The sequence below is a fragment of the Hippopotamus amphibius genome, chromosome 10 (assembly GCF_030028045.1).
Source record: "Hippopotamus amphibius kiboko isolate mHipAmp2 chromosome 10, mHipAmp2.hap2, whole genome shotgun sequence".
Taxonomy (NCBI): Eukaryota; Metazoa; Chordata; class Mammalia; order Artiodactyla; family Hippopotamidae; genus Hippopotamus; species Hippopotamus amphibius.
The window spans coordinates 30,949,178-30,973,167 of NC_080195.1; the positions used below are offsets into that span (position 1 = coordinate 30,949,178).

A 23,990-nucleotide genomic window follows, 5' to 3' on the forward strand; every position below is an offset into this window, starting at 1 on the left:
TTATTTCTCAGAGACCCGGGGGAAACAGGCCCCAACGTGGTTCTGGAAATGAACAGGATGGTCCGGTAGAACTGCAATGTCTAATTTTTGTTCATTTGTTTGCATCTTAGCCATTTTCAGTGTGCCATTGAAAATCTATTGAAATCTGTGGACCAAAAAGGACGGTGGACACATGTAGATAAACAGTTGTAGACCCCACCATGGACCCAAGCTTAAGAATCCATGCTTGACTGAGAGCGCTATTGCAAAAATTCCCATTTTCTTACTACAGATTCTGAGGGAATATTCCTGCATGTGACAGTTCCGCAGAAGATCAGGTCAAATGGGAGTGAAGATTCAGAGAAGCAGGTAAATGATCAAGAATATTGGTTTTATAATTTAAAAGTTTGACTATTTTATTTACCTTTGTATTGAATCAGATTGTGCTGATTTGTATTCACTTGCAAAGCAACGTATTTTCATTGCTAACTCCTGTGCCCTTCCCTTCACCTCTCAGGCTCTTTTGACACACTTGTTCACAATTTTCAAGAAATAGCAAACACTTTTCAGGAATCATACTGTTAGAAAAAAATCAATATTAAATAACCGTGACAGTGAAATTTATGAAAAAAATTAATGGCCACTGTTACAGTGACAGAGAAAATGGTCTTGAGCAAGATTTAGATCTGCAAATTTTGACCCAGAAGCATCAGACTTATTAGAAGTAATGGCTAAAGAGAAAAAAGTAAAAGGAAAAAAATAGCAATGTCACATTTGCCTGATTATGATGAAAACATTGTCAGTAAATAGATATTAACTGGGAAAGAGGATGAAAAATGCATACCACTATTAAAAGCTGATTAAATTGAAGACACTCCATCTTGAATGTTTTCTTGATTAAAATACTTCAAATAGGCATAGTAATAATGTTTTAGATTACAAACTAGAAGTCACAATACAGGGCTTTAGGTTTTCATGTGGTTAAAATGGTGTGGTCAGTATGCAGAAACCCTGAGAACATTTTTTCGGTTTGCAGGAACAATTTTTGAAATGAGAGTAAATAAAAAAAATTAAGAATCCATTAACTCTATTTGGAAATACAGTGTTGGAACCTATCATGATTCTGTCCTACTACTGACCAATTATAATAAAAATTAAATGTATGTGAAATTGTACTTGAAAATCACAATCAAATAATTTCCTTTAGAGAAGTTGTATTTTCATATACTACTCTCATTTAATTCTCACATTAACCTTTGGAAATAGTATATATATTTTCTCATATATATATGAGGATGAGGACTACAAATGTTAAGGGAGTCAAAGTTATAAATATTAGGACATGGAATCTAAGCTTTAATTTGTGACTCTGATTACATTGTAAATAAACTACTTTCTGTTGAAAAAATATTTACATAAATGTTTATTTTCTTTTTTTTCTGATTTGTTTCTGTTAGTATGTATATTGTCATTGAATGATCACTTTAAACCTCAAGTTGTTTACTTCGGTTACCGTAACGATGCAGGATGCGAAGTGTGCGGTACCCATTTACGTATTTTGAAATATGTGTATTTCATTACATATGGTCTGTTCATATTTTCTGTTTCTTCCTGGTTCAGTCTTGGGAGATTGTACCTTTCTAAGAATTTGTCCATTTCTTCTAGATTGTCCATTTTATTGGCTTCTAGTTGTTTGTAATACTTTCACGGTCCTTTGTATTTCTTTAGTGTCAGTTGTAACTTCTTTTTCATTTCTGATTTTATTGATTTGGGCCCTCTCCTTTTTTTCTTGATGAGTCTGGCTAAAGGTTTATCAGTTTTGCTTCTCTTTTCAAAGAACCAGTTTTTAGTTTCATTGATCTTTTCTACTGTTTGTTTGTTTGTTTTAGTCTCTGTTTCATTTATTTCTACTTTGATCTTTATGACTTATTTCCTTCTACTGACTTTGGGTTTTTGTTCTTCTTTTTCTAGTTGCTTTGGGTATAAAGTTATGTTGTTAAATTTATGTTGTTATGTTCCATTCACCTGTGTGTCTGTTTTGTTGTCAGTAAGATACTCTTTGATTGCTATAGCCTTGTAAAATTGTTTGAAATCGTGAACTGTGATATCTCTGGCTTTGCTCTTCTTTTTCCAGGTTGTTTTAGCTATTAAGATTCTTTTGTGGTTCTATATACATTTTAGGATTGTTTTCTCTATTTCTGTGAAAAATGGCATTGGAATTTCAATAGGAATTGCACTGAATCTGTAGATCACTTTGGGCAGTTTGGAGAATTTTATATTAATCCTTTCAGTCCATAAACATGGCATATCTATTTCTCTGTGTCTTCTCTAATTCTGTTCATAATTGCTTTTTAGTTTTTAGTGTATACGTTTTTCACCTCCTTGGTTACGTTTATTCTTAAGTATTTTATCTTTAGATATTAATGAAAATGGTATTGTTTTCTTAATTTTCTTTCTAGCAGTTCATTGTTAGTATATAGAAACACAACCAATTTTCGTATTTTGATCTTGTGTCTTAAAACTTTCCTGAACTCATTTCTTAGTTCTCATAGCTTTTTGATATAGTCTTCAGGGTTTTCTGTACATGAGATTGTGTCATCTGCAGAGACTATTTTATATCTTTTGCCTCTTTTGTTCTCTCTGCTCCAGGGCAGCTTCCAGAACTAGGTGATTCCATAGACAGTTCCTCTAGGGGCAGGGGCACTAGATGCATGGACAAATTCTATTCAGGGAGAAGCTGGAGAATTAGTTTTATTGTTGGGATGAGTCAGAGCAAGAAAGCACAGGGAATATCCTCCCATCTGTTCAAGTCCCCAGATGACTACTAATGATGTACCCTGTCAGCTCCAAGGTGCAAGCTCAACCCTCAGGCAGCAGCCCGGGAAGTAGACACTCAAACCCTTTCCATGCAGATGTTGGGACCCTTGTGTTTTTTCCTGTTCCCTCTGCCCTAAGCTCAGGGAGCTAGTCCTTAGAAGTGCTTGCACTTCTATATAAAAATCTTCTCTTAAGATGATTCTGGGGCATCTGTGAATGCTGAGCCCTGTCAGATCTCAGAGCTGAGTGGTATGGGATCCAAACCTTCAGGTGGCAGCCTTAAAAGTTGAGGTTCTATAGCCAATATTTTATAATAAGTAGAAATGGAGTATAGCCTTTAAAAATTATGAATCACTGTGTTGTACACATGTAACATATAATATTGTACATCAATATACCTCATTAAAAAAAGGTTGAGATTCTGGATGCGTAGACAAGCTCCCATCAGCAAGAAACTGGAAACTTGGTTTTATTGTTGGATTGAGCCTGGAGGAGTGGTCAGGAGAAGTGCCCACTGGCCCTTCCAGGCTACTGGGAGGATCCCTGTCAGTCTGATTAGAAGCTGGACCCTCTAGCTGTGGCTGGGAAAGTGTGCAGTCACACTCCTTCCAGGGAGAAAGCAGGAGCCGTGCGCTTGCGCCTGCTCCCTCTGTGATGCGACCCCGGGCGGTACAGGGAGCTATGGGAAGGGCTCATGCCCACATTTAAAAACTGCTTCTTTGTGGAACGGGGGTCTGGGGCATCAGGGATGCCACATCGCAGTGGCTTCTGAACAAAGTGGAAGCCAGTCTCTTGGGTGGCAGCCTTGAAAGTTGGGCTGCTGGATGCCTGATCCAAACCTCTTGGTTCTGAGGGAGGTACTGAGAGTCGGGAGTTCCCTCCTGATTGTAAGGCACTTTGCCAGGGGTGGGTTTTACGGTGAGTGTGTGTATCAGCCTTTAGGTCACCCAGTGTTGAGGAGTCACTCTGCTACTTTCTGGACTTCTCTCAGAGGGAATTGATCCATGCGAAGTTTATGTTTGGTGTATCTGTGGGAGGAAGATAAAGCAGGAACTGCTTATCCTGCCTTCAGACTGATCTCACATCCCCATGTATTTTTGATTGAATTAATAACTTTGCTAATTTTATTTGGCTGATTGCTTGATTTTGTGGTTTTTCTTTGATTGATTTTGTGGTTTTTTTTTGCTTTTAATTAGTTAATGAGTTAATTAATTTTTTATGTATTGGCTGTGTTGTGTCTTTGTTGCTACGCACTGTCTTTCTGTAGTTGTGGAGAGCAGGGGCTACTCTTCATTGCTGTGCGCCGGCTTCTTAATTGCAGTAGCTTCTCTTGTTGCGGAGCTTGGGCCCTAGGCACATGGGCTTCAGTAGTTGCGACACGTGGGCTCAGTAGTTGTTGCTCACAGGCTCCAGCGCGCAGGCTCAGTAGTTGCTCTGTGGCATGTGGGATCTTCCTGGACCAGGGCTTGAACCCATGTCCGCTGCATTGGCAGGCGGATTCTTAACCACTGCACCACCAGGGAAGCTCTGTGGTTTTCCTTTAAAATGTGTTGTACTTTGTTTCGTCAGGCAATTAAGTTACTTAATGAATCAGATTGACAATTTCATGCTGCCTTGTAATGTCTTTAGGATGAATGTTTAGAGTAGCCCTTTACTCTAAAGTTAGTTTCTCCTTAACACTAAAATTGGACCCTTCTGTGATGTCTAGTGAATGGCATGCATGTTCAGTGACATTTTTCTCCCCTGGTTGATCAGACCGTGACTATCTCCCAGCACTATGTGAGCTGTGGGCTTTATTCCTCAGCTCTTCCATTGTTCTTTGCCCATGATGTTGGACAGACCCTAAATAAACCAAGTGATTCCATCTAGTGTTCAAGCCATTGAATAAGCTCCACCTGTGAGCGTGGGAAAGACCTGTGACTTCCTTCCGACCAATAGGATATGGCCAAGTGGATGGATGTACTTCCTTCCAACCAATAGGATATGGCCAAGTGGATGGATATACCTCTGTTGATCATACTATGTTAAATGGCAAAGGTTGATTTCATGCCTATGTTATTCTATTACATGCAACTCTATTTTGCTAGACACTCTCTCACCCTCCTGATGATCTTATAAAAGCAATCTATCGTACTGTGTACTGTGTGCACCTCCTGTTCCTGGACGCCATCCCATCAAGGTGATGAGGGCCTTTATAACTTAGTCCCTGTAATAGCAGAGCTCCTATTCCTGGAGCTGCTAGCTTCATTCTCCCAGGTCTGTTTTCCTCCCAGTTTATATGTGATGCATTACAAAGTGCCTCTAGTGTTTGTTAGTATGTATATAGGTATTTATAAACTTGTTACTGTTTCATTGTATTTGGTGTAGAATATAAGCCTGTGGCCATGCCTCATTCTTTTTGGCTAAGGATGAGTATGTTTTTTTCTAAATATAAACATTTAAAATCTAATATTAATAAATGGTAAAATTATACTTTTTCAAAATATGGGTTTCCTTTATTCTTTTCAAGAGCCATCACTACATTAATCACCCTCGTCCTGAATTTATTAGAAAACTTTATAATTTTTTCTATTTAGAACAATAAATTCTGAAGAATATATTTTTTAAAAATGAATTGGGTGAATCTTTTTTGACTTGCATGAAAAATACTTTTCCTTTATATATTTCTGATTTACTAAATCGTCTTTATTTGCTTTATTGTAGGTGACTTATATCATTACAATTGATAAAAAACCATACACTCTGCATCTCAGAAAACAGTAAGATATGATTTCCCCCTAAAGCTTAGAATTTACTTTTTTAAAATTGTTTTTATATAAATTCAAGAATGCAGTGAAATGTAGGCTGTTTAATTAGTCGATTTTTCACTTTAGGATTCATTAGGTCCTGAAAATCAAGTCTATGAGAACTTTGCATTTTTATTTTCCAGCTTGTTATTTTCAAATTAAGAAATAAGCTACATATAAATAAGAGTATAAAACCATTGAACCCAAGTACAGCAAGTTGTGTATCAAGTATATCCAATGTGAAATCAAACATATGGACAGGTTGGGTGGTTACTGGTGGAAAGTTGAACTAGTGGCATACTTTGTATGGAGGATTTGTTATATATGTATTTATTTTTAACAACTTTATTTGGTAAAATATATATATGTAATCATAAAACTCACAAGTGTATAATTCAATAATTTTAATATAGTATTACAATTATCAACCATTAGTCAGTTTTAAAACATTTCATTCCCTGCATAAGACCCATCATGCCATTGCACATTTAACCCCTGTTATCAGCCACTCCTCCAGGCCACAAGCAATCTATTTTCAGTCTCTTAATTTGTTTTTTCTCAACATTTTATATAAATTGACTCAGCCTCTTCTCTGCCTACATCTTTGAAAATATATATTTATAACAACTGCATTTTGTCTGCCTACATCTTTGTAGTTGAATAAGGCTGGAGAAAATTGTCCTCACTTAATCCATGATGATTCTCATCTAATTCATGATCACCTAACTCATGTTGGTCTTTAATGTCGCTACCATTACATTAAAAATGTTTTCTGATAAGATCATCCATGATCCTCATGTTTCTAAATGCCGGTTATTTTTTTTTTAAAACAAGTCAGTGTCTTGCCAATCTGCTCCAAGGTGTTTTTGCTTGTTTGTTTGAATAAACTTATTTATTTATTTATTTGCTGCGTTGGGTCTTCCTTGCTGTACTCAGGCTTTAGTTGTGGTGAGCGGGGGCTACTCTTGTTGCAGAGCACAGGCTCTAGGTGCATGGGCTTCAGTAGTTGTGGCTCCTGTGCTCTAGAGCGCAGGCTCAGTAGTTGTGGCGCACGGGCTTAGCTGCTCCGAGGCGTGTGGGATCTTCCTGGACCAGGGCACGAACCCGTGTTCCCCTGCATTGGCAGGCGGATTCTTAAGCACTGCACCACCAAGGAAGCCCAATGCCAGTTATTTTTTAACTCTCCATTTTTCTTGACCAATGGGCAGCATTTTCTATAGCTGAGCATTGTCTCTTCCATATAACAGTTTCCAGGAAACTACAGACTCGTGGTTTAACTCTTGCCGTTTTGCTCACTCTTCCTTAGATTTTGTTTTGTTTGTTTGTTTTCTAGATTCCTCCTCATCTTTCCAATCTTAGAGTACTCCATGATGCTATTCTTAAATCTTGTTGTTTTTGTTTTTTTTTTCCCCTAACTATACTCAATCGCCTGATTATTTCATCTACACCTATGGGTTTAATACATTTATGTATTGATTACTCTGAAACTTATATCTCTGCCTTATTTCTCTCCAGTGAACACCATAATCATTTATTTGACTGCTTCTTTGATGACCAAGGGTTTACTAGAATTCTCATATTTAATGTGTCTTAAAATGTACTTCTGATCCTTTTCCAAAATTTGTCTTTCCCACAATTTATCTCAGTAAGTGACACCTCTATTCTTCCAGTTTCTCAGAACAAAAATGTTAGGGTCATTCTTTTTTTTTTTTTTTTTTATTATTTTATTTTATTTTTTTGGGGGGTACACCAGGTTCAATCAACTGTTTTTATACACATATCCCCATATTCCCTCCCTTCCTTGACGCCCCCCCCTCGATTCCCCCCCACCCTCCCTGCCCCAGTCCTCTAAGGCATCTTCCATCCTCGAGTTGGACTCCCTTTGTTATACAACAACTTCCCACTGACTATTTTACAGTTGGTAGTATATATATGTCTGTACTACTCTCCCGCTTCTTCTCAGTTTCCCCTTCACCCCCCACCCCCTCCCATACCTCGAGTTCTCCAGTCCATTCTCTGTATCTGCTTCCCTGTTCTTGTCACTGAGTTCATCAGTACCATTTTTAGATTCCGTATATGTGAGTTAGCATACAATATTTGTCCTTCTCTTTCTGACTTACTTCACTCTGTATGACAGATTGTAGTTCTATCCACCTCATTACATATAGCTCCATCTCATCCCTTTTGATAGCTGAGTAATATTCCATTGTATATATATGCCACATCTTCTGTATCCATTCATTTGTTGATGGGCATTTAGGTTGCTTCCATGTCCTGGCTATTGTAAATAGTGCTGCAATAAACATTATGGTACAAGTTTCTTTTGGGATTATGGTTTTCTTTGGGTATATGCCCAGGAGTGGGATTACTGGATCATATGGTAGTTCTATTTGTAGTTTTTGAAGGAACCTCCAAATTGTTTTCCATAGTGGCTGTACCAACTTACAGTCCCACCAACAGTGCAGGAGAGTTCCCTTTTCTCCACACCCTCTCCAACATTTGTTGTTTCCAGACTTTGTGATGATGGCCATTCTGATTGGTGTGAGGTGATACCTCATTGTGGCTTTGACTTGCATTTCTCTGATGATGAGTGATGTTGAGCATCTTTTCATGTGTGTGTTGGCCATCTGTATGTCTTCTTTGGAGAAATGTCTATTTAGGTCTTCTGCCCATTTGTGGATTGGGTTATTTGCTTTTTTGGTATGAAGCTGCATGAGCTGCTTGTATATTTTGGAGGTTAATCCTTTGTCCGTTGTTTCATAGGCAATTATTTTTTCCCATTCTGAGGGTTGCCTTTTAGTCTTGTTTATGGTTTCTTTTGCTGTGCAAAAGCTTTTAAGTTTCATGAGGTCCCATTCGTTTATTCTTGATTTTATTTCCATGATTCTAGGAGGTGGGTCAAAAAGGATGTTGCTTTGATGGATGTCAAAGAGTGTTCTGCCTATGTTTTCCTCTAGGAGTTTGATAGTGTCTGGCCTTATATGTAGGTCTTTAATCCATTTGGAGTTTATTTTTGTGTATGGTGTTAGGAAGTGTTCTAATTTCATTCTTTTACATGTTGCTGTCCAATTTTCCCAGCACCACTTATTGAAGAGGCTGTCTTTTTTCCACTGTATACTCGTGCCTCCTTTGTCAAAGATAAGGTGCCCATATGTGTTTGGGCTTACTTCTGAGTTCTCTATTCTGTTCCATTGATCTTCCTTTCTATTTTTGTGCCAGTACCATACTGTCTTGATCACTATGGCCTTGTAGTATAGTTTGAAGTCAGGAAGCCTGATTCCACCAACTCCATTTTTCCTTCTCAAGATTGCTTTGGCTATTCGGGGTCTTTTGCGTTTCCATACAAATCGTAAGATTTCTTGCTCTAGTTCTGTGAAAAATGCCATTGGTAATCTGATCGGGATTGCATTAAATCTGTAAATTGCTTTGGGTAGTACAGTCATTTTCACGATGTTGATTCTTCCAATCCAGGAACATGGTATATCCCTCCATCTGTTTATGTCATCTTTGATTTCTTTCATCAGTGTCTTAAAGTTTTCTGCATACAGATCTTTTGCCTCCTTAGGCAGGTTTATTCCTAGGTATTTTATTCTTTTGGTTGCAATGGTGAATGGGAGAGTTTCCTTAATTTCTCTTTCTGCTCTTCCGTTGTTAGTGTATAGGAATGCAAGAGATTTCTGTGCATTCATTTTGTATCCTGCTACTTTACTAAACTCATCAATGAGTGCTAGCAGTTTTCTGGTAGAGTCTTTAGGGTTTTCTATATATAGTATCATGTCATCTGCAAAGAGTGATAATTTTACTTCTTCTTTTCCAATTTGGATTCCTTTAATTTCTTTTTCTTCTCTGATTGCTGTGGCTAACACTTCCAAAACTATGTTGAATAACAGTGGTGAGAGTGGACACCCTTGTCTTGTTCCTGTTCTTAGAGGGAATTCTTCCAGTTTTTCTCCATTGAGAACAATGTTGGCTTTTGGTTTGTCATATATGGCTTTTATGATGTTGAGGTAATTTCCTTCTATGCCCATTTTCTGGAGAGCTTTTATCATAAATGGATGTTGAACTTTGTCAAAAGCTTTTTCTGCATCTATTGAAATCATCATATGGTTTTTATCCTTCAATTTGTTGATATGATGTATCACGTTGATTGATTTGCGTATATTGAAGAATCCTTGCATCCCAGGGATAAACCCCACTTGATCGTGGTGTATGATTTTTTTAATGTGCTGTTGCAGTCTGTTAGCTAGTATTTTGTTGAGGATTTTTGCATCTATATTCATCAGTGATATTGGTCTGTAGTTTTCTTTTTTTGTGACATCTTTGCCTGGTTTTGGTATCAGGGTGATGGTAGCCTCATAGAATGAGTTTGGGAGTGCTCCGCCTTCTGCAATATTTTGGAAGAGTTTGAGAAGGATAGGTGTTAACTCTTCTCAAAATGTTTGATAGAATTCGCCTGTGAATCCATCTGGTCCTGGGCTTTTGTGTGTTGGGAGATTTTTAATCACTGCCTCAACTTCTGTACTTGTGATTGGTCTGTTCATGGTTTCTATTTCTTCCTGGTTCAGTCTTGGAAGATTGTATTTTTCTAAGAATGTATCCATTTCTTCCAGGTTATCCAATTGATTGGCATATAGTTGCTTGTAGTAGGCTCTCATGATGTTTTGTATTTCTGAGGTGTCCGTTGTGACTTCTCCTTTTTCATTTCTAATTCTGTTGATTTGCATCTTCTCCCTTTTTTTCTTGATGAGTCTGGCTAATGGTTTATCAATTTTGTTAATCTTCTCAAAGAACCAGCTTTTAGTTTTATTTATTTTTCTTATGGTTTCTTTCCTTTCTTTTTCATTTATTTCTGCTCTGACCTTTACGATTTCTTTCCTTCTGCTCCCTTTGGGGTTTCTTTGTTCTTCTTTCTCTAGTTGTTTGAGGTGTAAGGTTAGGTTGTTTATTCGATCATTTTCTTGTTTCTTAAGGTAGGACTGTATTGCTATAAACTTCCCTCTTAGAACTGCTTTTGCTGCGTCCCATAGGTTTTGGGTTGTTGTGTTTTCGTTGTCATTTGTTTCTAGATACTTTTTGATTTCCTCTTTGATTTCTGTAGTGATTCCTTGGTTGTTTAATAGTGAATTGTTTAGCCTCCATGTGTTTGTATTTTTTGCAGTTTTCTTCCTGTAATTGATATCTAGTCTCATGGCGTTGTGGTCTGAGAAGATGCTTGATATGATTTCAATTTTCTTGAATTTGCTGAGGTTTGATTTGTGACCCAAGATGTGATCTATCCTGGAAAATGTTCCGTGTGCACTTGAGAAGAAAGTGTAGTCTGTCGTTTTTGGATGGAATGTCCTATAAATATCAATGAAGTCGAGATGGTCTAATGTGTCATTTAAGGCTTGTGTGTCTTTATTTATTTTCTGTTTGGATGATCTGTCCATTGATGTAAGTGGGGTGTTCAAGTCTCCCACTATAATTGTGTTACTGTCGATGTCCCCTTTTATAGCTGTTAGCATTTGCCTTATGTATTGAGGTGCTCCTATATTGGGGGCATAGATATTTACCATTGTGATATGTTCTTCTTGGATGGATCCCTTGATCATTATGTAGTGCCCTTCCTTGTCTCTTTTAATAGTCTTTACTTTCAAGTCTAATTTGTCTGATATGAGTATTGCTACTCCAGCTTTCTTTTGACTTCCATTTGCATGGAATATCTTTTTCCATCCCTTCACTTTCAGTCTATATGTATCCCTTGGTCTGAAGTGGGTTTCTTGTAGGCAGCATATAGAAGGGTCTTGTTTTTGTATCCATTCAGCCAGTCTGTGTCTTTTGGTTGGAGCATTTAATCCATTTACATTTAAAGTGATTATTGACATGTGTGTTCCAATGACCATTTTCTTAATTGTTTTGGGTTTGTATTTGTAGGTGTTTTCCTTTTCTTGTGTTTCCTACTTAGAGAAGTTCCTTTAGCACTTGTTGTAAGGCTGGTTTGGTGGTGCTGAATTCTCTTAACTTTTGCTTGTCTGGAAAGCTTTTGATTTCTCCCTCAAATCTGAATGAGATTCTTGCTGGGTAAAGTATTCTTGGCTGTAGGTTTCTCTCTTTCAGGACTTTCAGTATATCTTGCCATTCCCTTCTGGCCTGCAGAGTTTCTGTAGAAAGGTCAGCTGTTATCCTGATGGGTTTTCCCTTATATGTTGTTTGTTGCTTTTCTCTTGCTGCTTTTAATATTTTTTCTTTGTGTTGAATTGTCGTTAGTTTGATTAATATGTGTCTTGGTGTATTTCTCCTTCGGTTTATTCTGTATGGGACTCTCTGTGCTTCTTGGACTTGGTGAATTATTTCCTTTCCCATGTTGGGGAAGTTTTCCACTAGAACCTCTTCAAATATTTTCACAGACCCTTTCTTGTTTTCTTCTTCTTCTGGGATGCCTATAATTCGAATGTTGGTACGTTTAAGGTTATCACTGAGGTCTCTGAGGCTGTCTTCTAGTCTTTTTATTTTTTTATCTTTTTCCTGCTCTGTGGCGTTTATTTCTTCCATTCTATCTTCCAACTCACTTATTCGTTCTTCTGCCTCAGTCATTCTGCTGGTTATAGCATCTAGAGTATTTTTAATTTCAGTTATTTTGTTATCCATTGCTGTTTGTTTTTCTGAGTTCTTATGAACTGTTTCTTGTACTTTCTCTAATTTGTTATCGAGATTTTGTATCATTTTTACTATCATTACTCTAAATTCTTTTTCAGGCATTTTTCCTATTTCCTCCTCATTTATTTGGTCTTGTGGGTTTTTTTCCTGCTCCTTTGCCTGCATGGTGTTTCTTTGTTTCCTCATGGTTGTCCAAGCTTTTGGGGTTGCTTGTCCTGGTGATAGAGGTGTTTATAGAAGACTGTCCAAGCCTCAGACTAATGTCCAAGTATTGGATTAGACGAATATTCAGTCTAGGAAACACATACATGTATAAGACACACAATTATTGAATCCGTTAGGACATAAGGCTCTAGAAAGACCTGACAGAACCCCAGTGTGCTATCAGATATTCAGAGAGAAACCCAGCAGAAATTGACAACTGAAACAGAACAAATCAGAGACAAAAGCAAAAGCAAACAAACAACAAATAACACCCTACACATACAAACATCAATCCAGGGAGATTTTGTAAGCTAGGATCAAATATAGAAATGAGCTGGAGTACCACCAGAGAGAATGGAGATTCTCAGAATGTAATTAGACAACTGTACTAAGAACTAAGATAAAGACAAAAGCCTAATATTAATACCAAAGCAGTGCATCATCTGGAGAATAGAGCAAGGAGTCTGAGCAGACCGATAGTGTTGCTTATAAGTATGTTAAGATAAAATACACTTAAAATGGCTGGAAGAAAGGGGAACAGAAGAGCGTAATGTGGTTGGAAATATGCAAAGAAAAAGAAAGGAATAGTAGTGTATAAAAGAAAGGGATGAAAGGAAAGTATGAAAGATATTTTGTCCGTACTACCAAAAACTTAGCTAGATATAGAAGTATTTTAAAAGGCAAAAAAAAAAAAAAAAAAGAGTAAAAAATATCCTTATAAAATTATGTTGTAAAACTTGTAGATCCCTTAGGGCTAAGATCGTATTTAATAAATCAAAAAAAAAAAAAAAAATCCAGAACTGATCCCCGAATGGACCAGTTCAATAGGTATTGATACTACTATTTCTGTTTCCTTAGCGTCTCAGCTGTAAGTGTCCTTTTCCTTGCCTTGGGTTTTTTTTTTTGCGTTATTCTGTGACCAGCAGAGGTTCCTTTATTGTTCGTCTGTAAGCCTCGGTGTGTGGGGAGGGAGAGGGTGCAATAGTGGCTCCTTCTCCTGGGAGGGAGTGAACAGTGGCGCACTGTTGCTTCAGTCAGGCTTGGAGGTGCCTGTTGCAGAGGGCGCTGGTGGCTCAGGCGTACACAGAAAGTCTTAGAGTTGGGCCTCTCTCGGGGTTTTTTCTTTTTGATGCTGGTTTTTTTTTTTTTTTTTCTCTCGGCAGCCTCCCTGCTGCTGGCGTTGCAAGGAGTTTTAATCTAGCCCCGCCCGAGCGCCTGAGGGTGCTTGTTATCCCTGAGCGCTTTATGTGGCCCCGCAGGGCGTCTCTCCGCTGCCTGTTGCAGAGGCACCGAAAGAGAGAGAGAGGCTATGCGCGCGGCTCCTCCCCCCCGCCCGGGAGCCTGCAGCTTCCAGCCTCCATCATGGCCGGGCAGCTCTCAGGGACCGGCACTCCTCTCCGCGGACCTCCTCCCTCCTGTCCTCTCGGTCCGTCACCCTACCGGCAACAATGTTTCTCCCCCTGAACCAGCTCTCCGGTTCCCACGCTCCCGCTCCTGGACCCTCCGTTCAGCCGCGGATCGATGTCTCGGTCCGGGAACGCTGAGCTGCGCTGCGGACCCTCCGTATGTTTCTCACTCCCTCCCGTCTGCCACAGCTCCGCCGCTTCACCCTCTTTGAGCCCTCGTAGATGCCTCCCTACCGGCTATGTCAGGTTCTCCGCAGCCCTTTCCGGTGTCCGAGGCCATCTGCTGGTGTTCAGCTGGTTCTCTGTGGGAATGACTGTGTCCTTCCGTGCATTCCCAATGCATCTGTGGAGAGGGATGCACTCCACGTCTCTCTACTTCGCCGCCATCTTTTTCTCTCTAGGGTCATTCTTGACATCTATTTTTTTTTTTCTTTTGTTTTCCCTTACATACAATGGATTATTAAATCCCATGTGATCTACCTTCAAAATGCATGCAGAGTTGGACCTCCGTCACTGCTACAGTCCTAGTCCAAGCCACCATCATGTCTCGCCTGCATGACTGCAGTAACCTGGCTGATCTCTCTGTTTCTGCTTATTTATCCTAGAGATGGTTCTCACACCGCATTCAGTTTGATTCTGTTAAAATGTTGATCCGATCCTGTCCTCTGTCTGCTCAGAGTCTTCCAGTGGCTTGTCCTCTCTGCGACACCGTCCCTTACTGTTGTCTCTTGTCTTCACTCCACACTTCACCGCAGGCACACTGCCCTCTAGGTGTTCTTTGTACACACAAGACATATCTCTGCCTCAGGGTGTTTGCATTTTCTCCTTGCTTTGTCTGGAGTAACATTTCTGTGCAAATCCAAGTGGCTTGTTTCCAGGTCTTTAGCAATCGGTTCAGCGAGCCTTTCCATGCCGTACTGTCTACATTTGCAACTGATCTCCCGCCACCCTGGGCCTTATTGACCATCACCTAACATCCTGGGGAGGGGGGGTGTCTCTCACCATCATGAAGATTCGTGGTTTTCTCTTTTGTTTACTGCTGTATCCCAGCACCTCGAAGAGGGTCTGTCAGATAGTTGACACTCAGTAAATATTGTTGAATGGAGACATATGCAGGCACACACACAATATCTGATACGGAGGAGTCAGAGTCTCTTCCAGTGTTAAGAAAGCCTACACTCTCTGAGACACTAGCTCTATGAATTTACACTGTTATGGCATGCTAAATTTACTCTTCTTAAAGAATATTATTATATGAATCATATATTTTACTGTTATTTTTATTATTTTAATGTTTACGTTCGTAATAAATTCATGACTCAACCATTTTTTGTTTTTGTTTTTCTTAGCGCATTTGTATCCCAGAACTTTTTGGTTTATACATATAACGAAACTGAATCTTTGCATCCTGAGTCTTCATATTTTAAGGTAAGACCCAGATGTCTTAGACATTTATTATCACACGTTTCTTTATTGAAGTGGACCTATTATTACCATTGGGATATGTTTATTCCATGTTGGCAGTGTCACACGAATATTTTATTCCCTGTTCCACATGATAGAGATGAAATCCAGATCTAGAGAACACTCATGGGCACTAGCTGGTACAGTGTAAAGAGAGTTAGTTGTCAAATACTTATTTTCCTTGAAAATCAATTTTAGTAAGTCTGTATGATACACAGTCTCGTTAGTTTCAAATGTTTTCATGTTTTGAATATGTATGTTTGCCAAGAAGTTTTGATGCATAAACAATGTATTTGTTTGCCCCTCTGTACTGTTTTTCAGATGCATTGCCATTACCAAGGATACGCTGCAGATTTTCCAAATTCAGTTGTGACACTCAGCATCTGTTTTGGACTCAGGTAATAGCATTTTAGAGGCTATTTATACATAAAAACTTAGGATATACTTTAAAATGAACCTTAGTGGCTGCAAAACACAAATCTGGGATATTTAAGGAGAGTTCAGATATGAACATTTTCTTCATGATGGCCTTACTTTTGAATATTACTATTAGTAAGTGGACCTTGGTGGTGCCATTGAAGTGAAATCACTCGAGGGAATCCTGACTGGAGATATTTTCAAGATATTGAGCAGAAGGAAGTAGATACAGTAAAACAAAACAAAACAAAACATAAACAAACACCCCCCTCCCCCAAATCCTTTAGAACATCCCTAGATGTTATTGCTGTATTATCTATCAGTTATCTGGAATAGTTTTGGAAAATGACATTGATTAGTGACTTAACTAAGCACATATTGTGTGCTCTCAGCTTACGTGCACTTGGCATCAGATGTAAAATGACTAATTCAGAAGGTAGCTCAGAGGTAAAAGGGCAGGGATAAGTGATTTTCATCATTGATAGTGGCAGGGAGAAGCTGGTGAGTTTATCAGACAAAGACAGGTCCAGAGCAGAGCAAAAAAGACTCTTCTTCCTAACTTCCTTTTGCTTTTGGTTGCCTCATTTCCAGAATTTACTCATGTCAACTCAGAAAACTGACATTCTTTCACTGTGCTTTTCTTGCATATCAGTCTTTTTAGATCTCCACTCTTTATATCCATTTTTCCTCATTACAACCTCTGTAAGAACAGGAACTTTTTATTCTTGGAATTCTCAACAAACGTCTTGGTTCCCAGCAAATACTTGGCCTTAATTAATACATCTTGAGTGAATGTGACTACTGTACAGAAAATACAAAATACTTTTCAGTATATTTAGTGATTTAATACATGAGAAAAACTGAAGCAGTTGTGGTTACTCCATTACTAATGGTAGCTGAAAAAATGTAGGGAAAGGGAGTAGGTTTAACACGTGTCCCTCACTATGGTTTCTCATTTCTTACAACACTTTGGATTATAGGTCTGATGGGATCATTTGCAGGATTTTTATATCATTGCTTTCTAAATATTCAGGGGATTCCTTCAGTTTGAAAATATCAGCTATGGAATTGAACCTTTGGAGTCTTCAGCAAGATTTGAGCACATAATTTATCAAGTGAAAAATGACAGTCCACATGGACCAATGTTAGCAGAAAATTACAGCAATATTTGGCAGAAAGACCAGCCCTATAAAATCCATTTAAGCTCACAGGTAACTGAGACAATTCTGATGTTATGACACACTATAAAATTACTTCTGTAGAATTGTGTTAATCATGAAAAGGAACTACTTAGCTGTTGAGTAGGAATATAAAATTTGGTATCCTTTTTTGTATGCCAGTAAATGAAACATCCATGCCATCTAAAATACATGGAAATATGCAATAATGTATTTCAAGCTTATTGTTGTATCATGTATTATGTAATATTTCTTATTTTCCTTTTTTATTCAAACAAAAATGCATGTTATTGAATAAAATTTAGGAATATAGTAAGAATAGTTACCACAGCCCTGGTAAAATTACTTTTAATATTTTAACATATAGCTATACATGCTACTGGGACATATCTTTCTAAAATACTTAATCATTTGTATATTATTAAACTCTCTTAATTTACTTGTAGGCTGGGTGTAGAATTCTTTCTTTCATCACTTTGAATATCTCAGTTCCCTGTCTTTTGGACTTTTTGGTCTCTGATGAAGAATCAGATATTATTCATCTTATTAAGGGTTCCTTGTACATGATGAATCCCTTCTTTGCTGATTCTTTCAAGAGTCTCTGTCTTTGCCTTAGGACAGTTTTCTTATGAAGTATCTTTGAATGAATCCCTTTGAGTTTATCCTACTTGGAGTTCATTAAGCTTCTTGGATGTTTAAACAAATGTTTTTTTCATCAAATTTGGTAACTTTTTGGCCATTAGTTCTTTGAAGATCCTTTCTGCCCTTTTCTCTCTCTCCTGGCTTTCTGTTACATGCATGTTGGTGTGCTCGAAACAGTAACGGAGCAAGTTCTGTTCATTTTCCTCTGTTCTTCTTTCTTTCTCTTCTTCTGACTGTGTAATCTCAACTGACTTGAAAGAGGTACAACAAGGGAAGTCTTTGTGGTGAAAAATAGCTTTGTATCTTTTTTTTTAAAGAACTTTATTGAGATACAGTTAACAGACAATAAACTGCATATATTTAGAGTGTACAATTTGGTATCCCAATTTCCCAATTCATTCCCCTTCAACCCTCCCCTCTTTCCCAACTTGGTGTCCATATGTTTGTTCTCTACATCTGTGTCTCTGTTTCTGCCTTGAAAACCAGTTGATTTGTACCATTTTTCTATAGTCTGCTTATATGTGTTAATATACGATATTTGTTTTTCTCTTTCTGACTCACTTCACTCTGTATGACAGTCTCTGGGTCCATCCATGTCTCTAAGAATGTGCCAGTTTCATTGCTTTTTACAGCTGAGTGATATTCCATTATATATATGTACCACATCTTTTTTATCCATTTATCTGTTGATGGACATTTAGGTTGCTTCCATGTCCTGGCTAAAAAATAGCTTTGTATCTTGATTGCAGTTCTGGTTACATAAGCATATATGTGACAGAATGTTGTAGAGATATACACATACACACTGTAAGAGGTCAATATCCTGATTTTGAAAATGTACTACAGTTTTGTAAGATGTAACCACTGGGGGAAACTGAGTGCATGAGATCTGTGGTCTATTTTGGCAATATTCTATGATTCAGTACTTATTTTAAAAAAATGAACAAAAAATTTTTGAAAAGAATGTAAAAATAACCTATTAACAATGAATGAATTTTGAAGTTCATTTTATTGAAAGTGAATATTATTGTAAGTTCATTTTAAAACATAGGTATCAAAGTTACATTTTTAATTTATTATTTTGAAAGTAAGAATATAAATTTTGAAAGGCAAATAGGGTAAAAAACAATGCTGTTATTAAAATACGAAACCTACTGTGCAGAAACATGCTCACATATGGTTATGGTGCACACATAAATTATATTCAGTCAAGCTGCAATGCAGAAGCCTTGGCTGTCAACATTGACTTGTATTTTTATATACAGGCACAGTAAGAGTAAGCGAAATATGAAATATTTTTAATGTTGAACACAAAGGAAAAAAATCAGTGTCTCAGTACAGACATATGTAAGATGCAGGCATAGTTTACTTCCTTATGGAAATACAAACCTAGACTCCACCCGTCGAGTGCAATTTGTTTGTTTCCTTATTTATTTATAGTAAACTAAGCTAGTTGATGACAGACCTGATCTTTGTATCCTCCTTATGCTTAGATTTAGTTAGCAATACACTTGGGTCAAGGAAGAAATTTTGATTTCTTTAAAATACTTATTTGTGAAATGGTATTTCAATGTGTTAGAAATATAGCTTATGTAAAAATTACCATTAGAGGAATAAATGATGATGTAATAAATTGTTGATGTGTAACTGACCGACCTGGCACAATCAAGGATTATTACATCGTATCAAATGGGACACACAGCCTATGCTCTGGAGCTCTGGAGCTCTGGAGCGATTCACTTTCTCTTACTCGGTATTAATAGTGAGTACCTAGACTCCTGCCAAACTCTAGCAGGCTCACTGGGATTCCCTCAAACCTGGAATCTGTTTTCAAGTAAATTTCCTGATTTGTAATTAATTTTTACTGTTAAGTCCTCATGAGAGTTTTATATACATCCTTTCTGCCTCCTTTACATGTCACTCTCTGTGCTTAATAAATTCAAAACGTGTTAACATTTGATAAATTCTCTTTTCAGGAAAAAACTCTTTCCGAACTATTACCTCAATACCTAGAAATGCACATTATAGTGGAAAAAGCTTTGGTAAGTCAAACTCTCCCCTCCTTCTCTCACTCTCTCTTTTCTTTCTTTCTTTTTTCCTTCTGTCTTAAAGCTTAATGTTTTATTACTATTGCCTAGAGAACATCAGCTGAAATGTTACAACTTTTCTGAGTATAAATTTATGAAATCAATTTATGGAAATTTTTAATATCGTTAGCTGTCTTATAGGTTTCTAAATTAATATTTCTAATGATCGTGGAAAGGTAGCTACCCTTTTGCTACATGTTGACAGAAAAATTAAAACATGGAATTGCCAATTTGGGGTAATTTAACCTTTGAGACTCCAGGCATTTTTATTTATTTTACTTTTTATTTATTTATTGACGTATAGGTGATTTACAATGCTGTGCCAATCTCTGCTGTACAGCAAAGTCACTCAGTTATACACATACAGACATTCTTTTTCACATTCTTTTCTATTGTGGTTTATCACAGGGTATTGAATATAGTTCCCTGAACTATGCAGTGGGACCTTGTTGTTTATCTCTCTTCTTTCTTTAAACATAATGAAAAATTTCCTTAACTTCAAAGACATAATGGAATTTTCTAATTATTTTCAAATAAAAATATTTAATTTTAAGCGTGACTTAAATGTGATTAGGACCCCCAAAGTAGCCTAGAATGCCCAGGGCTATCTACCTAACCCCTCATCCCCACATCAGGCCAGGGTCTCTTTGACCATACTTTGTAACTGCCTTGCCCTCTCTTTAACCTGCTATGGCCTCTCTGGTCACAGTGTTTTCTTCACCATCTGACCAATTCACTTAATATTTTTTTCCAACGTTGTTGAGGAATAATAGGTAAATATGATTGTATATAAACTATACAGTGTGAAGATTTGATGTGCGTGTACATTGTGGATTGATTACCAAGATCATGACAATTAACACATTCGTCACCTCATGTGGTTAACTCTTCTTTTCCTTTGTGTGTGTGTGTCTGTGTGTGTGGTGAGAACACTATCTCTACTCTCATCCACGTTCACGTATACAATACCACATCATTGACTCTCGTCACTGTGCTGCACATTAGACCCTCAGAACTTATCCTTATAACTGAGAGTTTGTACCCTTTGACCTACATTTCTCCATTTCCCCCTCTGGTAACCAAAATTCTATTCTCTGTTTCTATGAAATTGGACTTTTTTTTTTAGATTCTACATATAAGTGATACCATACAGTTTTTGTCTTTCTCTGGCTGGCTTACTTAACTGAGCAAAATGCCCTCCAGGTTCAGCATGTTGTGGCAAGTGGGAGAATTTCCTTCTTTTGAATGACTGCATAATATTCCGTTGTACAGATATACCACTTCTTCTTTGTTCGTTTATCTGTTGATGGACACTTAGGCTGTTTTCATATGTAGACTATTGGGAATAATGTTTCCATAAATATGGGAATGCAGATATCTCTGTGAGATACTGGTCTCATTTCCCTAGGATGTATACTGACCGGTGGGATTGTCAGGTCATATGGTAGCTCCTTTTTAAAATTTTTTAGGGAACCTTTATACTGTTCTCCATTGTGGCTGTACCAACTTACGTTCCCACAAACAGTGCACAAGGGTTCCCTTTCCTCCACATCTTCACCAGCACTTGTTAGCTCTGGTTTTTTCAACGCTAGCCATTCTGACAGGGGTGCGTGATATCTCACTGTGGATTTGATTTGCATTTCCCTGATGATGAGTAGTGTTGAATGCCTTTTTGTGTACCTTTTGGCCACTTGTGTGTCTTCTTTGGAAAAATGTCCCTCTGGTAGACATAATGTCTTTTGAGTATCTACCTATGGGTGAGATTGCTGTGTCATTGCATTGGTGTATATTACTTTTAGAGGGTGTTGATAGTTTTCAGAAGCAACCATAACAATCTGTTCTTCCATATTCTCACAAGTAATTGCTATTGATAGTTCTTTTCAAATCGTTGCCACTTGGGTATATGAATGGTGAGATCATATCGTGGTTTTTGTTAGCATTTGCTTGATGACTGAAATGCAGTGCAGAGAATATAGGCAGTATTTTATAACTTTAAATGGAGTATAACCTGTGAAAATATTGAATCACTACATTATACACCTGAAACTAATATAATATTGTAAATCGACTGTACTTTAGTTTTGAAAAATGTATTTACCAGTTTCAGAGGAAAAATTCTGTCCTTTTTTCCTTTACCCTGTTTCATCTTGTTCTTTATCAAACCTTTTTGAATCATTCATTCCACATAACTTTCACTTTACATCATTACGATTTCTGTCTTTATTCCTAAAGCTTTATTTGAGCACTTTGATTATTTTTTATATAAATTTTTATTTATTTATTTATTTATTTATTTATTGGCTATGTTGGGTCTTTGTTGCTGCACACGGGCTTTCTCTAGTTGCAGCGAGCGGGGGCTACTCTTCATTGTGGTGCACAGGCTCTTCATTGTGGTGGCTTCTCTTGTTGCAGAGCACAGGCTCTAGGCACACAGGCTCCAGTAGTTGCCACACATGGGCTCAGTTGCTCTGCAACATGTGGTATCTTCCTGGGGCAGGGATTGAACCGTGTCCCCTGCATTGGCAGGTGGATTCTTAAACACTGTGCCACCTAAGAAGTCCCTGATTATTTTTTAATATTTATTTATTTACTTCTTTATTTACTGAGCTTAGAATGGGGAATGCTGTGGTTGATTCCCTCTGTGTTATAGAAAATGTCTACCTCAAGAAATCCCTTTGTAATACTGAGGGATCTGTGAAGTTATTCTAGTAGCTCTTGATGATTTCAATTGTTTCTGCTGGACAGTGTCTTTGAAATATATAACAAGTGAGAATCTGTGTTGAATGCCCAAGTATGATTTTTGTTTTTGTTGTCTGCTTTCATTTATTGTAGATATTATCTTCTTTATGTTAGTATGCTTTAAACTGTCTGACAAATCCTGTGATTTTCCTGACTGATACCATCAAGATATATTCACCATGCAAAAAACTTGCTGTCACTCACATTTTTAAAAGAATCATAAAAAATTTCTTTTTCAGTATGATTATATGGGATCAGAAATGATGGCTGTAACCCAGAAAATTATCCAGATTATTGGCCTTGTCAACACAGTAAGTTTTAACTTTTTTACCTTCATAATGTTATGAAAAGTCATTGAAAACCTTTCCATTATATCATGACAAATTAATGATGTAAAGCCCTTTATTTGATTTAATATCCAAAGTAATCAAGTAAACTTTTTCTTTATTTTTTATGTACTGTTTTGATGTAACGATTTATGTTATTTGAATAAATATACTGTAAATCTTATTTTTAGATGTTTAGTCAGTTCAAATTGACTGTGATACTATCCTCCTTGGAATTGTGGTCAGATAAAAACCAGATTTCTACTAATGGGGATGCTGATGATTTATTACAAAGAGTTTTGACATGGAAACAGGACTATCTTATCCTACGGCCCCATGACGTAACATTCTTACTTATGTAAGCACAATGTTCTACAGTAATAAGGAGATAGACATAAATAATCCCATTAATTTTATAATTTAATGCATTTATTGTATTCTTCAGCTTTCTGTAGACCCCTTTGAAAATATTAAATAAAACATAGCTATTGCCATTGAGGTGATAGTGTGGTTGGAAATATAATAAAAATAAAAACGACCTGAATCACTTATATGGCAAAATATTTTGGAATAATTTATGCAGAAAAGTCTGTCTTTCATGAACTTTTATGATATCAACAACACTATAGAATACAATCAAGCCTCAGCTTATTAATGATATAAAATTGATACTCTTCAGTTCATATTACCTATGATATGTGAATACATTTCATGTCTACTGTTTGATAAAGAAAGATTTGGAGGTTTTGGTTATATTTAATTTTTAAAAATGATTATCTTTAGAACAGGCAAGATTTCTTTTCCACATTTTAAAAACCTCTTTTGTTTTAACTTTTAATGACCAAAAGAGTGAATGCTGAATAAGGAAAACTGAGGAGAATTTGAGATAATAAAATCGTATCAAGTCAAGGAGTTAGGTTAGGAAAGAAAATTGGTATTAAAGTGAATTACAGTTTTCAGTGATTTGAGCACTTTGTATAATATATTAGATATTATTCAGATCAAAAAATTGTATGTTTGACAAATGATTTTAAATTTTATGGGAGGTTTAATTTAATAAATAAGCTAGTAAATTGTTCCAAATAACCCTGCTAATAAAAAAGGCAATGCTGTAATGATGTAGTTACAGGAAACAGCCTAAATATGTGGGAGCGACGTTTCCTGGAACGATATGCAATAAAAGTTATGATGCAGATATTGCTATGGTATGTAATTTGTATCCTTCTTGACAGTACTATTTTTTTCTGAACTTTATATTGGATCTTAAAAGTATTATTTTACATAGTTAAGTAAACTTGATTTTTTTTCT

General features: G+C 37.0%; 1 protein-coding gene across 1 annotated transcript in view; it reads left to right on the forward strand.

Annotated features, from left to right (window-relative positions):
• LOC130830067 (disintegrin and metalloproteinase domain-containing protein 18-like) overlaps positions 1-23,990 on the forward strand; it is an 80,190-nt gene that overhangs the window by 359 nt on the left and 55,841 nt on the right. The window contains exons 2-10 of the mRNA XM_057696966.1: positions 272-348; positions 5,500-5,555; positions 15,178-15,256; positions 15,614-15,690; positions 16,743-16,920; positions 19,506-19,571; positions 22,595-22,666; positions 22,873-23,039; positions 23,805-23,886. Coding sequence (XP_057552949.1) covers positions 272-348; positions 5,500-5,555; positions 15,178-15,256; positions 15,614-15,690; positions 16,743-16,920; positions 19,506-19,571; positions 22,595-22,666; positions 22,873-23,039; positions 23,805-23,886 — 854 coding nt within the window. The remainder of the gene's footprint in view (positions 1-271; positions 349-5,499; positions 5,556-15,177; positions 15,257-15,613; positions 15,691-16,742; positions 16,921-19,505; positions 19,572-22,594; positions 22,667-22,872; positions 23,040-23,804; positions 23,887-23,990) is intronic.